The sequence below is a fragment of the Notolepis coatsorum genome (genome assembly GCF_963971535.1).
Source record: "Notolepis coatsorum genome assembly, chromosome: 4".
NCBI classification, from domain to species: domain Eukaryota; kingdom Metazoa; phylum Chordata; class Actinopteri; order Aulopiformes; family Paralepididae; genus Notolepis; species Notolepis coatsorum.
The window spans coordinates 148875403-148892902 of NC_140168.1; the positions used below are offsets into that span (position 1 = coordinate 148875403).

The 17500-nt window shown below is 47.5% G+C and overlaps 1 protein-coding gene across 1 annotated transcript in view; it reads right to left on the reverse strand.

The window, feature by feature from the left end:
* Positions 1 to 586: 586 nt before the first annotated feature.
* The window catches only part of LOC311226729 (3',5'-cyclic-AMP phosphodiesterase 4D-like), a gene marked incomplete at its 3' end in the record, with an annotated part of 83561 nt that continues 66647 nt past the window's right edge, over positions 587 to 17500 (reverse strand). Inside the window, 1 exon segment of the mRNA XM_084312139.1 lies at positions 587 to 928. Within this exon segment, the coding sequence (XP_084168265.1) occupies positions 587 to 928 (342 nt within the window).

Below are 17500 nucleotides of genomic sequence, written 5' to 3' on the forward strand. Positions count from 1 at the left end.
CCCCCTCTCCTTCTCCTCACTCCCCCCTCTCCTTCTCCTCACTCCCCCCTCTCTCCTTCCTCCACTCCCCCCTCTCCTTCTCCTCACTCCCCCCTCTCTCCTTCTCCTCACTCCCCCCCCTCTCCTTCTCCTCACTCCCCCCCTCTCCTTCTCCTCACTCCCCCCCTCTCTCCTTCTCCTCACTCCCCCCTCTCCTTCTCCTCCTCCCCCCTCTCCTCTTCCTCACTCCCCCCCCTCTCCTTCTCCTCACTCCCCCCTCTCCTTCTCCTCACCCCCCATCTCTTGTCACTCAGTCCACGGAAGCCAGATGTGGCGGCATCATCGTTGTTGTTGTCGGGTCGAGAGGGAGAGGAAGAAAAGTGAGGCACCAAAATCAAGAAAGATAAACAACAAAAAAAGGCCAAAATAAAAAGAACCAGCGACCTGGTGTTATGTGCCGAGCCTGAAGTGGAGCGCACCCCTCCCGCTCCCCTCCCGCTCCACTCCCCTGTCCTCCGTCACGCCGCTATCACATTCTAGGAAAAAGACAGCCTGCTCCGCCAGTGCTAAGGGCAGCGGTGGCCATTTTGGGAGTCTGCCTTCGGAATCAGTCCTGGAGAGCTCCGTCCCCGTGCCGCCCCCACTGCCGCCGCCGTACCCTTCCTCCTCCTGCGGGTTGCTGTCCGAGTCCCTCTCCCTTCCTCCTCCAAGAACAACTCAAACTGAACTTGTCCCCGGAGGTGGTGTTGCTGCTGCTGCCGGAGGCGCCCCCAGGGAGGTCCACCGTGTCCGGGCCTCTGGGGTGGGAGGCGTGGGGGCTGTGGCGGATCATGCTCTGGTACCACTCCCTGTTGTCCTCCAGAGTGTCCAGGATGTCTTGGGCATCCGGGTGGACGAGGTCGGCCCACGTCTCCCACAGAGGGTGCACGATGTAGTCGATGAAGCCCACCTGGTGAGAGAGAGGGAGAGAGAGAGACAGAGAGAGACAGAGAGAGAAGAGAAGAGAAGAGAGAGGAGAGAGAGACAGAGAGAGAAGAGAAGAGAAGAGAGAGGAGAGAGAGGGAGAGAGAGACAGAGAGAAGAGAAGAGAGAGGAGAGAGAGACCAGAGAGAGGGAGAGGGAGAGACAGAGACAGAGAGAGACAGAGAGAGAGAGAGACAGAGACAGAGAGAGAAGAGAAGAGAGAGGAGAGAGAGAGACCAGAGAGAGGGAGAGGGAGAGATAAGAGAGAGAGAGATAGAGAGAGAAAGTTGAGAAGGAGAGAGGGAGAGAGAGATGATATCAATCTCTCTTTCATTTACCTTTTTATTAAATCTTTATACACCTACTGCCATTATTTATATTTACGATGTATCACTGCTGCTAGAAGATTTGCACTAAGTTCTCTTTACCTTTATATTTATATTCACTCCTTCATTTCATTTTAGCTACAGTTTATATTGTATATAGTCCTGTATATCGTGTGTGTACATTGTGTCCTATGTTACTTTATGTCTACTCTATTTAAGCATTACATCACGCGCAGGAGTGGTTTGTGAACAATAAACCATGCCTAGGGGTGGTCGTTAGACCCCCCTAGGCATGGTTTATTGTTCACAAATCACGACTGCAAGTGGTGTAAAGCTTTTATACAACTGCCAGATTCATCCAACCTTATTTCTATACAATAAACACACATTAATCGAAGATTTATTGAAAAAACCATCCGCCAGAAAAAGTTGTTCCCACAACTACAAAAAAGACAAGTTGCCTCCATGTGGAAGCAGCTTGAAGTGCATCCAACCAAACTAACACATCCAACTGTGTATTATTGGAATGATTGAGAGAAGTTGCCTCATGTGGAAGCAGCTTGAAGTGCATCCAACCAACTAACACATCCAACTGTGTATTATTGGAATGATTGATTGAACATTTTATTACCAGATGCAGAATGGGTACAATACAGTACGGCTCAATACACACAATTGTTAAGGGAATGCAGACCTACTTTCCATAGAACTTCATTCTTAGATGCTTCTATATAAAGTAGGTAAAACAAATTAAAAAGTTTTCTTTGCCCTATTTTTTTATTTATTTCTTTTAGCCTAAACTTAACCAGTTGGAAACCAGGGGTACAGTAATAAAATTAGCAATCAACCAATCAATCAATTCAATAGACCATGCTCACTTAAAACAGCGCTGCTTCTCTCTCAGTCTGACTCCCCCGCTGTTGCAGACAGGAGTGTGTGTGTGTGTGTGCGTGTGCGTGTGCGTGTGCTGTGTGTGTGTGTGTGTGTGTGTGTGTGTGTGTGTGTGTGTGTGTGTGTGTTTGTGGGTACGCCAGCGTCGGACAGTGTGAGAGTGAACGCTGCAGTCAGTGGGAAGGAAGTAGAAATTTAAATCAATCAATTAATCAATCAATCAATCCGCGATTTTTCTTTTGTTCTAGATTGACTCAAGACCCATCAATTACATCATCCAACATTGTTTAAAGGACTAACACATTCCCCTTGACAGAATCGCTTCATATTTAGTCGTTATGGCGCTATCAACATTCTGGCGCTATCAACATTCTCCCGGAGTGAGCCGGCGGAGTGATTATGTGATTCGGTTGTGGGCGGGTCTTGAGCCCAGGACCGTGGATTGTTGCCAATAAAGACGTGTAAATGGACTGTTTCAGCCAATCAGAATCGAGAAATTTGCATGCCGTTGTATAAAGTGTCCTATATGTTACTTTATGTTTATACTAGATATTTTTATATACACCGTGGAAGGGGGGAACGCAATTAAATGTTTCTGTATGTCTTGCACATTATGGAAAATTACAATAAAGTTGACTTTGACTTTGACCTAGTTTTTCAGTGTGTGATTGTGTTTGTTTGAATGCATGTGACTGTGTGTGTGTGTGTGTGTGTGTGTGAGGGTGTGTGTGTGTGTGTGTGTGTGTGTGTGTGTGTGTGTGTGTGTGTGTGTGTGTGTGTGTGTGTGTGTGTGTGTGTGATGCCAGCAGACAGCACCTGGTTCTGAGGGTGTCACACATGATGCAGGATGTTCTGTATTGCAGGAATAAAGAATTGACCGGGCTGGTAATATAATTAAATGTTCCTGGGTCCTGCAGGGTGGGATTACAATTCTCATTTGGACTGAAATAGTAAAAAAAAAAAACACAAAAAAAAAAATCTGATCCATTGTGTCAAGTCTACATCTATTCTTAATAATTTTTCTATTTGAGGAGTGTCTTTTTGCTGGACATGGCTAAAGATTCGTGTCAAACTAAAAGTTCAGACAAGTTGAACTTTTTTGGGAATAACGGATCACAAGACAGTACTCCCGAAATCGCCTTTTTGCTTTTTTTCCGACGATATTGAGATGTTGTTATATTTTTCTTCCTTAACAATAACTTGTCTTATTTCAAACTAGTGGCAATAAAATATCGAAAACAGACAATTAGTTGTTTATTTGACTTCATTTGGTCTGATTGCGTCCATAGATCACAATTACAATACAGAACGAAAGGTTATCCTATAACCTAGTTATATGAATACTGGCTGAGCGTCTAGCTCTTCGCCATTATGAGATATCTCTTATCTCCTAGCACATAATGTGCTCACGAAACAACAAATGCAATCACATGCACGTGACCAGGCCACGCCCCTGCGTCCCACTATATGACGCCGGACATGGTCACACTCTACCTTCCTCAGAAAGATTTCCAACACTGAAAACCCATCCAAGGGACCTCAGGGCGCTAAGAGCGAGACGCTCAGCCAGTATTCATATAACTAGGTTATAGGATAACCTTTCGTTATATTATCATACTGGCCAATCACGTCTCGCTTTTCGCCATTATGAGATATGGGGCAGAGCAGACGCGTGGCCCGACAAGTGTACCCCCTGAGGGCCCGTAAGCCCCAACCAGAGAGGAGGGGAGTCCCGTCCACCCGCCCGTCCTAACGAAGGGGGTGAGGCAGTCAACTCCACCAAAGTGCGAAAAAGGGGGAACCAGACACCCCTGAAAACGCACAGCACAAGCGGGACCACGTGTGACACAGCACCCCGTGGCACACACCCACACACCCCTGCTAGCCCACCAAATGGTGGGACGCAGGAGAGGTCCCAGACCTCAGAACCGCCTGGGAGACAGAACCCCCAGTCATGTTCACGAGGTAAAACTTAACGAAGGGACCCGGGGAGGACCAGGAGGCCGCAGCACAGATGTCCTCCACCGAGGCCCCCCCTAACAGGGCGGCAGAGGCCGCCACTCCACGAGTGGAGTGCGCCCTGACGCCCCCAGGGGGGACTTGTCCAGCCAACGTGTAGCAAAGGGCAATGCCCTCGCACAACCAATGTGACAGGCGCTGCTTGGACAGTGCCTTACCTGCGCGAGGGCCACCGTAACAAACAAACAGTTGATCGGAAGCCCTGAGATCCTGCGTCCGACTGAGGTAAACCCCCATTGCACGGACAGGACACGAGAGATGAAGGCTCGCCTCTAACTCACTAGCGTGAGGAGGCGGATGAAACGCCTGAACCACAATATCCCTGGAGCTAAAAGAGCTCCGGATATTCTTTGGCACGAAGACTGGATTAGGCCTCAGAGTCGCACCGCTATTGGCCCGAATAGACAGGCACTCAGGCCGCACCGAGAGAGCACACAGCTCACCCACGCGCTTAGCGGAGGTGATGGCCAGAAGGAACGCCGTCTTAAAAGACAGCTGCTCCAATGGCGCTTGCTCAAGTGGCTCAAACAGGGCCTTCGACAACCGGCCCAGGACCAGTTGGAGGTCCCAACTCGGAGACAGAGAACGTCCCACAGGCTTGAGACGCCGAGCGCCAAGCAGGAAACGTTTCACAAGAGGGTGGCTGAACATTGTACGCCCCCAAAACCCACATGACAAGAGGATATAGCTGCAGCGTATACCCTCACCGTCTAGGCTGACAGTCTATCCAGGATAGACTGGAGGAAGGAAAGAACAGCGTCCAGGGAGCAGGACACCGGATCCAGGCCCCCAACCGTACACCACTCTTGAAAAGCACGCCACTTACCTGCGTAAACCGCGATAGTGGACGGAGCGCGCGCTAGGGTTGCACGGTATACCTGTATTAGTATAGTACCACGGTACTAGAGTGTTCGAAATGATACTATACTGCGTTTGGGGAAAAAACTGTATTTAAAAAAAATAAAGAATTATATTCATTTATGCATGCGAATGCCTTCCTATTGGAGCACAGCGCTGCCGTCAGTGGTGACGTTGCGCTAGTTTACCGGAAGCAACCTTCTGGAATGAAGAACAACAAACTAGTCACGAGAGCTAGCATAGCTCGTCCAACGAATGTTGGCATCAATGGCATGACTACAGTACTGATAGGAGCTACTGTAGCACGTAACGTTAGTTATCATAACCATCGGCAATCGCAGTGAGGATCTTTATTGATTAACGTTAGCTATCTAGCTTTAACTAGAATTATAGTTCGCTAGCTATATAAGCTAACGTTAGCCGAGTTTATTCTATGCAAAATGTGCTAGCTAGCTAACGTTAATCAATAAAGATCCTCACTGCGATTGCCGATGGTTACGTGCTACAGTAGCTCCTATCAGTACTGTAGTCATGCCACTGATGCCAACATTCGTTGGATGAGCTATGCTAGCTCTCGTGACTACAGTTCCTTATACGAGCATTAGCAAATGTCCACAATGCTATTCGCAAGAATAGAAAATACATTGAAAAGCCTAATAATAAGCTATACATAGCCTAAACTGCCGTGCTGAAAGCTAGTAAACACAGCCTCCCCTGTTGCCTACCCACAACAGAAATTAATTGATGCACACTGCATCTCTATAGCTTAGTCACAAACGTGATTTATACAGAGATTTTTATTTAATTTATTTTATTATCTTTTCTGTAGGGGTCGCTGTCCACAACGCCCAGGACCCACCCATCAGCTTTCCCACCCCTAACACTGCCAATTGTGTTAGTAACTATGAACGACCAGCCAAGCTGATAGCAACGCAGAGAGCTGGATTAGAACCCAGCGTCTCCAGCGTTGATGGCGAGCGCCTTGCCCACTACACCACCTAGCCGCCCCATACAGAGACATTTGACAATTGCCCATTTAATGGTTCATACATACTGTATAAAGACAACGGAAATCTATTTTATTTTTGTTAAACAGCCTACAATATGACATAACCTAGTTCTAGATTATGATAGGCTATAATCAGTCTCACTCATCAAAATGTTTTCTAGGTTATATGGTATCTCAAACTAATTAGGCCCTCTGCTATGACAAATGTATAATAATACAACCAGGGCCGCCTGGGAGAAATGCGAGGCCCTGTGCGAGATTTATTTTTTTCCATACAGTCAACATATTCGTAAATAATAGCGCTGCCCGAGGCTGGGCATGATACAGTCAACATATAGCAAGAGAGAGAGCGAGAGAGAGCTCCCGTTCTACAGTCAATATACAGTGTACAGAGAGAGACACATTGGAAAGAAATTGAAATGCTATTTGGCCCTAAACAGAGAGTACACAGTGGCAGAATACCCAACCTGAGCACTGTGACTGAAGATCCTTGACTAGGTACAGACTCAGCGAGCACAGCCTAGCCATCGAGAAAGGCCGCCATAGGCAGACTGTGTGTGTTAGAAAGAGAGAGAGAGAGAGAGAGCATGTGTGTTAGAGAGAGAGCATGTATGAGAGAGATAAGCAAAGATGACCCCCTAAAGGATATTCAACTTTTAATGAAAGAACAAAACAGAAGGAAAAGATAACTTCACAAAGGCAACATGAATATACATAGATCCAAAAGGACAAAGATCAACACTTAAATCCAAAGAGAAGAGGGTCTATACCAGAGAAAACAAAGCAGCAAGGAGCCAATGGCCGACAGCTAAAGGCTAGCCAGGTAGGCTACTGACACCAGGCCACACACAGCTTTGGCCAACGGCCCAACGCTACCCAAGCTACACAAACGAACAAATGAATTCACACACAGCACATGTCGTATCTCCAAATGTTGTGAAGTAACATATGTTTTGCCTGGAAAAAAACATCGTTATTAACAAAACATTCGGGAGGGGAAGGAAGGAAGAGTGGGGTAATGTCATGACATTTTCATTAATCTTACCTGCACCAAGGAACCCGGGGGCGAAAGGCCGCAACACAGGTCTCCACGTTGACGAAAGGCCTCTCGCTGTCGGGACAAAAATAAGCTATGGCCAGAGCCTTGTCATGGTGCAGGCCCGACTACATCTTCTGTCAAAGATGATGTCGTAGTCAGAGTGCCAGAACCCCCTGCTATTCTCACGGCTAATGTCAATGGTCGTAGCACAAGCTAACAGCTAACTCAAGGCTAACTGATAGCATCAAACGAACGTTCCCAGCCGAGCGCAGCCGGCAGCTAACGTCGAAGCTAAACAGCTAACTGGCTAACAGTTAGCTCAACCAGGCTATCGCTAACCATTAGCTAACGCAGAAGCAAGCTATGCGGCTACATACAGGTGCTGACACCAGGCCACACACCGTTAGCTACTAGTAGTACTACAACAGCTAGTCGGCCAGTTTAGCTCCAGAGAGAGAGAGAGAGAGAGAGAGAGAGAGCGATGTCCACGGCGGGAATAGAATAGAGTTAATAGAATAGGTTAAAAACTCACCAAACGTCCAAGAGGATGGAGACAACCGCGTGGAGTTGACGAAGTTCATCTGCCAAACGACCATCCTCTTCATCTTGGCTGCATGTCTCTAGGTTAGCTAACGCTAGTTAGCCTTTAGCTAAGCTAGCTACTAGCCGACATCATCATGGCTATATCCCGACTGCATCATGACAAGGCTCCGGCCATTTGTCCCGCCAGCGAGAGGCCTTTCGTCAACGTTCCTTGGTGACCGACCGACTGATAATGACCGACCTCTTTGAGTTGGCTGGCATAACTAAGCATAATAGTCAAAAGCTGCACGCGCGAAATAGTCAAACGCAGCTGACTCACGCCGGCGTACTACACATGATGTAAGTAACCACTCCGCTCCCTTCGTTGAAACCAATAGTATGTCTGCTGCAGAGCCCCAGAGCTCCCTTCGTTGAAACCAATAGTATGTCACTGCAGACCCAGGAACAAGTCAGACACATTCTACAAACGTGTCTAATGTGAAATATATAAGCATATAAGCAAAACTAGATTTTAGGTCTGTGATGAAAAAGGGCCTCGCGGGAAGGGGGGCCTCGCAAAAAAAAATAATAAAATAAAAAAAATAATAAATAATTTTTATTTTATTTTTTTTTTGCGAGGCCCCCCTTCCCGCGAGGCCCTGTGCGACCGCACTGCTCGCACACCCCCTGAGGCGGCCCTGAATACAACCATACTTTTTCTACCCCTTGAATTTTTTTTAACTACAGAAGTCTGCTGCATTTGGCTCACAGAGTGACTCCCCCCACTCAGAAGCAACCTAAACTCCGCTTTTTTTTTAGCAGCATATGAAGTACACAAATTAGTCCAAAGATGATAAAAGGCTCAACAGGGCAGTCGCAGAGTTCATCTGTATGGACCAAGTTCCAATATTTAGAATTTAGAATTTAATTTATTTATTCTTGTCATTGTTCATTGTTGTGTTTTAAAATAAAGAACAATAATGACATCTGAGAGTGTTTCCCTGATTTTGAGGAAAAGTATCGAAAAGTATAGAAATTCATATTGGTATAGTATCGAAACAAAAATGTTGGTATCGTGACAACCCTAGCGCGCATTCAGGATGGTGTCGACCACAGTAGGGCTAAGACCCATCCCCTCCAGACTCACCGTCTCAGCAGCCAAACCTTCAGTGGCTGCCCCAGAACAGGGAACAGACACAGAGACCTGTGTGCCTGAGAGAGGGCCCGCGGCGACCATGGAACAGGCCACGGCGGGGCTACCAAGAGCTGGATCAGGACCGGGAACCACACAGCCATGCCCCGGTCCGGCGCGATCAGGATCAAAGTCCTGCGCTCCCGACGTACCTGCTCCAACAGCTGAGCTATCAGGTGTATGAGGGGGAACGCGTACAGAAGCCATGGGATACATCGAGAAGGCATCCACCCCCAGGGGAGGATTGTCCCCCCGACTGACCGAGAACTATAAGGGGCACTGGTGAGATTGTCTGCTTGCAAACAGATCCACCGTGGCCTCCCCGAATCGGTCCCAGACCTGTCTGACTATGTCTGGACGTAGTCCCCACTCGTCGGGATGAGGACCGCCCAGCGACATAACATCTGCGCCCACATTCTCCTTGCCAGGGATGTGGAGCGCCCTCAGGCTGCGCAGATTGAGAGACGCCCATAGCCAGAGCTTAACCGCCGCCCGGTGCAGACGGATGGAGCGTACTCCTCCCTGTCTGTTGATATGCGACGCTGTCGTCGTGTTGTCCGTCCTGATCAACACGTGCTCGCCCACCACTAGGTGGCCGAACTGCTTGAGGACCAGAAGGACCGCCTTCAATTCCAACACATTGATATGCAGTGCAGACCGGGCAGCATGGTACGTCCAGCTGCCCCCTACTGCGTTGGTCCGACACATCCCCCCCCATCCCGTGAGGGAGGCGTCGGTGAAGACCGTGACGTGTGATAGCCTGCAGCCCATGGAGATCCCGCTGGTGAGGGTACCAGTCCTCCCCCAGTGGTCGAGATCCCCCAGTATTGACACAGGAACCTTCAGTCGTTTCCACTTGCCTCTCACCAGGTCTATTTTCATACTGGAAAACCACCTCTGAACCCTCTTCATAAATAGGAGGCCAAGAGGGACCACATAGTGAGCAGATGCCATCATACCGAGCAGGCGCATCACGGACAGCGCCGTAACCGTCCTGCCAGGACGGAACCCCCTGAGCACGCCGAGAATATCCTCTCGCCGTCACTCTGAGAGGGTTGCCCTCATGGGCCTTGAGCTTAGAACCAAGCCCAAGTACTCCACCTGTTGACTGGGAAGAGGAGTACTCTTTTTCCAGTTCACAGCAAAACCCAGACTGGTGAGGAATTCCACCACCAGCCTGGTATGAGACCTGGCGACCTCCTCCGACCGGCTGAAGCGCAGAATGTTGTTGAGATAGAAAATAACTCGTATCCCCTGACGACGTAGAGGCTCCAGCGCGGTCTCCACGCACTTGGTGAATGTGCGGGGGCCAGAGAATAGCCGAACGGCAGCCTCTGGTATTCGTACGATACACCCTGAAAAAGGAAGCGAAGGAATTTCCTGTGAGGAGGGAAGATCGGGATGTGAAAGTACGCATCCTTCAGGTCTATGGAGGTGAACCAGTCTCCCACTCTGACAGAGCTTATCAGGTGTTTGACGGTCAACATCCTGAACCGCCTCGCCACAATCAGCCGATTGAACGCAGACAGATCCAGAATAGGTCTGACACCTCCCGATTTCTTGGGCACCAGAAAATACCGGGAGTAAACGCCACGCATCGCGTCCTCCTTTGGGACCACGACGATGGCTTGCTTCGCCAACAGAGATTGGATCTCGTCGGCCAGAGCTGTCACTGCTGCTGACCCTGACAATAGGGTCTGTACCAAACCTGAAAACGGAGGGTGGGGTTGTGCAAACTGCAACACAAGCCCCCGCCTCAGCGTTCTCTCCATCCACCTCGACATATGGCACTGTTGTAGCCATATGTGATGATAATCCCAAAGCGCACCCGCCGCCACTTGGCGCTGGTCCGCCAGGAACCGTAGATAGGCGGCCCGGTCCCACCCGCTGTGCGTTGCCAACCCTGGACTCGCCAACCGCGCGAGCAGGGCGTCTCGCGGAGCCGGGATATCGCACCCTGACACTACCAACGAGGCAATCGCACCCAAGGGGGGACCCCGACAGAAAGGGCCGGTTTGATACGGGGGAAGCTGACATCACACTGGGTGACATAAGCTCCCCCACTGAACATTTCCCCAGCATGGACTGCTGAGGATCTGTTCAGCAGCTGGACATGCAAGGCGTGTGGTCCCCACACTGCCCGATAGGGTGGGTTCCTACACACCGTAGCCCTGCAGTGATATTACTACCACCCAAATCACGCATGCCTGACTGACCACCGCCGGTCTTCCGGCCGTGGGAGGCACTAACGTGATACCCGGCCTGGCGAGGGCGGGGCTGGGGGAACTCACTCTGCGACCCCCTGGGCCTCGAGTTCCCCCGCTGACAACCTTCGTTGTTGACAGACACAACACCAGACTCACCAAACACAGACGCAGAACGTGTGGCATGGGAGCCGCTTGACAGCACAGCATTCTCATAGGCAGACCCAGGCCTAGCCAGCAACTGGGTGTCAGCCCCTGTCCCCATGAGAAGCGAAACGTGGGGCCGTTTGCGCCTCGGTGAAGGCATGCGGCCCGCAGCCAACGGGGACAAATCAAAGCCCGTATCCCGCTGGTGTTGGGGGGGGGAGTGACCGGAGAGCGAGCTAGACACAGCTAGACGGCGACGGTTTTCTAGGGCGTGCTCATCTAATGTAGCCGATCCCTCGGCCGCCAAGGCTGTCGGCCTTGTGATCACCTGTTTTCCTTGTGCCCAGGGTATCTTAGGCGGGGGAAACATGGCGGCTGGTCGGGGGCCTCGCCGCAGCCGCTGGCGAGGCCGCGCCCTCACCTCTGGCTGCGCGGTGTGAGGCGGTGTGGGGCCTAGGTCAAATACCGCCTGCTCGCCTGCGGAGAGACCAAAGACCTGAGGAGGGGAAGCCTTCTCTCCTCCTCAAGGGGAGACTGTTCCAACCAAAAATGTCTGTGAACAAGCGTTGACAGCATCCTAGTCCTCCCTGCGGTTATAGCTTGAGACTGGGTTAAAAGCTGTATAACCTCAAAAACACGTGCAATGTTTTCGACGTCGGCTGGCCCTAAGGCCCCACTACCCGACACCATTGTGGACAGAAAAGCTGTCAACTGAGCAATGACACTGGTCGCCGCTAAATTCCGTCCTGCGTCTGTATAAACTTCCTCAGCCCATACAGCCACCTGCCGGGCCGACTCGCCCTCTGGCGTCGGCTTCCGGGTGGGACACCGTTCAACCATGCCAGGGCAAAGGACCGATGCTACCTGGCCCTCTAGCCACGGCACACCTGCCTTGCGCCCTGTTGTCAACCCATCCACCCGTATAAAGGGTAAATAAGCCTCAGCAAAACCCCCCACATTAGACACCGATTGACCTTCAGCAATGAAACGGTTAAGAGGAGGGAAGAGTGGAGACAGCCCACGGCGGGGGGAACAAAGGAACGGCGTCCCAGCATTGTAGCATTAGCATTAGCCGCGCGCTCCAGGATAGCTGGGAAAACACCCAAAAACAGAGTCATGACGACCATGTTTACCCAAATATCCTGCCCCTCGCACCAATACACAACTCGGCTGTCTCACGAGAGAGAGAGAATAGGGATCCTACTTCTGTCAGACCATATATGGAAAGTTTGATTGATTGTAGCCACGCCCCCTTTTGAGATGATTTATGACCCTAAGTCCTGCCCCCTTTTCTGATTGGTCGAGAGGTTCAAGGAGGCGAGACTTCCGGTTTCGGAGGGGAGAGACATCCGGTTCAGGAAGGGGAGGAGTTATAGGGGGATGGACATCCGGTTTAATTTTTTTTTTCAAAATAAAAGTATTTTTTTTGTGTCAGATTGTAAATAAAAGTTTCAGAATAAAGTTTCAGAATAAATTTATATGGACATAAATAAACATTTTAAATGTGTGTGTGTGTGTGTAGGGGAATTAAGAAAAATACAATGTGTGTGTGTGTAGGGGAATATTTTTTAAGAAAAATACAATGTGTCTATAAGTGGAGAATGGTTTCATGGAGAATCCCCCATGAACGAGTTTGAATGTACCCCAAAATGCCCATGTGGCCTGCATGGATGAGTTTGTTTAAGCAGAAAATGCCCATGTGGCCTGCATCTCCCCCTCTGAAGGCTGTCAAACTGCAGCCTCTCTGTCAAACGGGGACCCCACGCTGTTTCTCAGTTTGCTGTTTCTGAAACTGCCAGCCCCCTTCGCTGTCACAGAAGGAGGCGGGAGAAATGACGTAGCTCATCGAATCAGGCAGCCTGAAACTTCTGTCAGACCCCCTGGTGAGTATTGATTTACGAGTTTAGATGGCGGGAGAAACTAAAGAAATCAGCGAATCACTAACCCTATGCAGCTTCTGTCAAGCGGGGTTATATATTTATGACTTTATCGGACTTCCTTTTTTTTCTGAGGGATAAGAGAGAATAAATTTATGTGGACATAAATAAACATTTCAAATGTGTATGTGTGTGTGTGTTTTCTTGGATAAAGACACTTGTGTTCAGAAAATACAATGTGTCTATAAGTGGTTTGAATGTACCCTAAAATGCCCATGTGGCCTGCATGGATGAGTTTGTTTTTTATTGTGTAACATTGACAAGTTAACGAGCCTTCCTGTAGTCAATGGTTACGTAATATGGGGGCTCGGCCAAACGACTCGGAGCAAGCATTTGGTGATGGCCGCTGGGCTTGATCCACACTGTGAGGTATGGTTGGCATTGTCGTGTGTGTGACCCATGTTTTAGACCCCCTTGGCAAATACTTCTCCAATAGGGAGCGTTCTCAACCAGCTAGGGCAGTTGGACCATTTTATATATGGTACCTTCCATCGCCTGGGGGCACACCACATGCGGTCGGGGTATTAGAAGGACCCTGTCAGGCTCCTCCTAGGCCGGCGTGTGTATAGTGGTTACTTATATAGGGGTACTATAGTGAGGGTTGAGAACGTTTGGGGATGGGTTTGGTTTTTTTTTTGACACATGACAGTGGTTGATTTACGAATACCTCTAGGTGTGGAGGCGTTAGGCGGTCATGCCAGCGCTTGCTTATATTTCGTACGTACAGTACCAGGGTTGGTAGTGGAGCGGTGGCCGAAGTAGGTAGGGACCAGGACTATACAGACGTATAGGGTGAAGCCGTTTTTCTTTTGTTTGTTGTGGTTATTTAGGGGTTGATTGTTTTCGTTTGTTTTGATATATGGTGGTTGTAGGTATCTCTCGTTTTCTCCTTCCCTGTTTCTTCCCTGTTCAGAAATGCCAGTGACAGTGGCAGACTTTGTGCGTAGGCCGACAGTGGGGTTGTTAGGCGTGTGCACGAAGGATGAGCTGGCGGGAATAGCGGACCATTATGGGGTTAAGCTGGCCCCGGGTAGGAAAGCACAGCAGCAGGGGATATTGGTAGAGGCTCTGACCACCCAAGAGGTGGTGCATGACGATACCGAGGAGGAGTTAGACCAAGTCTCCGATGGCTCTCTGGGGCTGCGCAAGTTGGAGTTGGAGCTTAAGTTTGAACAGCTGAAGCAGGCGGAGGCGGCGCGTGTGCATGCGCGCGAGTTGGAACGTGTTGACCGTGACCAAGCTGAGGCGGAGCGCACTCACGCGCGCACGCTCGAACTCAGGAGGCTTGGGGCAGAGGTGCGCCCACACGTTGAGGATAGGTTCGATGTGGCCAAATATCTCCGTCTCGTGCCGCAGTTTCTGGAGAAAGATGTGGATAAATATTTTTCCATGTTTGAAACTGTGGCCACGACACTGAGATGGCCGGCCGAACACTGGACGTTGCTGCTCCAGAGTGCTCTTACGGGAAAAGCCCAACATGTGTATGCGTCCCTGTGCCCGAATACCCAAGACTACGGGGCGGTCAAAGCTGCGATTCTCAGGGCGTATGAGCTGGTGCCTGAGGCGTACAGGCAGCGGTTCAGGGCTCTGAGAAAGGGCAGCTCGCAGACTTATGTGGAGTTTGCGTACGAGAAAGAGCTGTTGTTGTGGCATTTTGGGGTACATTCAAACTCGTTCATGGGGGATTCTCCATGAAACCATTCTCCACTTATAGACACATTGTATTTTTCTTAAAAAATATTCCCCTACACACACACACATTGTATTTTTCTTAATTCCCCTACACACACACACACACACACACACATTTGAAATGTTTATTTATGTCCACATACATTTATTCTGAAACTTTATTCTGAAACTTTTATTTACAGTCTGAAAAAAAAAACGTTTATTTTGAAAAATTGAAACCGGATGTCCATCCCCCTATAACTCCTCCCCTTCCTGAACCGGATGTCCCTCCCCTCCGAAACCGGAAGTCCCGCCTCCTTGAACATCTCAACCAATCAGAAAAGGGGGCGGGACGTAGGGTCATAAATCATCTCAAAAGGGGGCGTGGCTACAATCAATCAAACTTTCCATATATGGTCTGACAGAAGTAGGATCCCTATTATAGGGATCCTACTTCTGTCAAACCATATATGGAAAGTTTGATCAATTTTATGACCCTAAGTCCCGCCCCCTTTTCTGAGTCTCTTTTTGGTTAAAAAATGTCAGTTAAATGTAAATGTAATGCATGAAAACATTTTACCATTTGTTAGGACGTTGATCAAATCATATTTATTTGTAAGGTCCTACAATACATACATTAATGTCCCCTTGGGTCAAACACATCTTCTTTAAACAATTCAAGAAGAAGTATCACAATAAATAATGAATAAGCCATAAATACCATAAAGTCCAACACATTTTTTATAAATTAATGCAACACAGTCATACATATCCCTGCAAAGGTACGTAAAAACCTATCAATAGGACGAAAATGCACCTCAGACCCTTTCAAGGGGATCTCCCTTCTTAGATGTCGTTGATAACAGTGTTGCACTAAAACAACCAAACAGTCAAACAGTTACAATAAAACATACCATCACATTTGTTATGTATAGAAAAGGTGTAATTCCCATAGCAGGAGTCGAACCCGCACCTCCCTGTTGAAACCAGGGAATCCTTACCGCTAGACCATATGGGATTTCATGTGGTATACTGTACAAAACCTGTTTACACTCAGACGGGGCTCCGGGGTCGGATATTTATCTTTCTGTACACGTTTTTTAAGTGAAATATATTAGTAGAACTCTTTTTACATCATTCTACAAAAGAGTTCCATGTTTTGATATTATAAATGAAATGCCTCATTGTTTTAAGGTGTTTCATACAAAATATAACCGATCCACTATACCCCCTGTAACAGGGTATAGTGTATCGCTACCTAGGGCACTGTGAATCAGTCCAGATATTATACATAATTTTTTCACAAACAGCATCTTTATTGTGTGAACGATGCATAACTTTCATGTAGAAATAAGACAAGTCAACAATAGACCTATCAACCAGGCCATCACTGAAACAATATGAATTGTTTTTGTTAGTAGCCTATGTAAAACCCTGCATAGTGCTGGGAACTTTCGCACACACATCTGACACATCCTGTATATTTGGATAATTGAATGTGAATGATAATCACGATCTGTGACCAAGATAATCACGGTAAAACCTAACATTGTATTATTTTCGTGGTTATAATGAATAAAAATACATCTTTGTTTTAAGATGTTTCATGCTAAATGGTTCTTAAAGTGAATTTCCTTCAATCATCGGGACAAGGATCAAACAACCTCCGCCGGTAATACTCTGCATTTAGCTTTTTTTCTGCAAATTAATAAATATTTTATTGGTATGCTGTCCTGCATGTGAAGTATTGTATCAACAACTCTAATAACGGCTTTATGTTACTTTCATACATGTTAGCCATACTACACACTAACTCAACTATGGTGAGTGAGTTAAAATGTATTTGCCTTAGAATTATCATCTTTGAGCTGTTTGAATATCTCCTATCGTGTGTAACTGTAGTTTGTAATGCATATCGAAATATTGAGAGCATAAAATAGTACTCAGGGGGCTTTCTTATTATTTAGTGTGGCTAAAAAACTATTTTAACTAGACACTGTTCTGCAAAGTAATTCAGAAATGTGCTAGTTGTATAATATACCTTAGAACAGGTTCAAGAAAATACCTTTGGGGTTTGATCTTACTAAACTTCTAAAATACATCTGTATTGAAACACTTTGTTTTTACCTTATCATTGTGTAAACGTCTATTTTAACTGTATCGGTCAGTTTCATAGTTTTAGATGTTTATAATTGACATTCAACCAATAAACAAAAAATTCAGAATTCACTAGGATTATGTGATATCATGTTCTCTGTGTACAGATGGAAACTAGTTTCTGTTAAATCTGATGCATCCATGTTTTTCATATAACAAAGATATAAATACAAACTGTCTATAGTAGATACAAAAAGATTTTGTAATACACTGTTTAGAACTATAGTGTTTGCAAATATTATGTCTGTTTTAGTTGTGTGTAGCACATTAGAGTTGCATTCTTGCATGACAATTGGTATACCTTTTACCAGGTAGTCATTTGAGATCATAGATCCCTTTTTTCCGAGCTAGACCTGGTCCAAATGACAGATAAAACATAAACAAACACCTAAAAATACACAAAAAGCAGATTGATAAAAAATGAAAACAGGCAAAACGAGTCTAATCACTGTAATTACAACACCAAACTGCTTGTCTTACAAAGGAGGGAGGTGTCATGGGGGTGATTAGACTCGTTTGCCTGTTTTCAATTTTTATCAATCTGCTTTTTGTGTATTTTTAGGTGTTTGTTTATGTTTTATCTGTC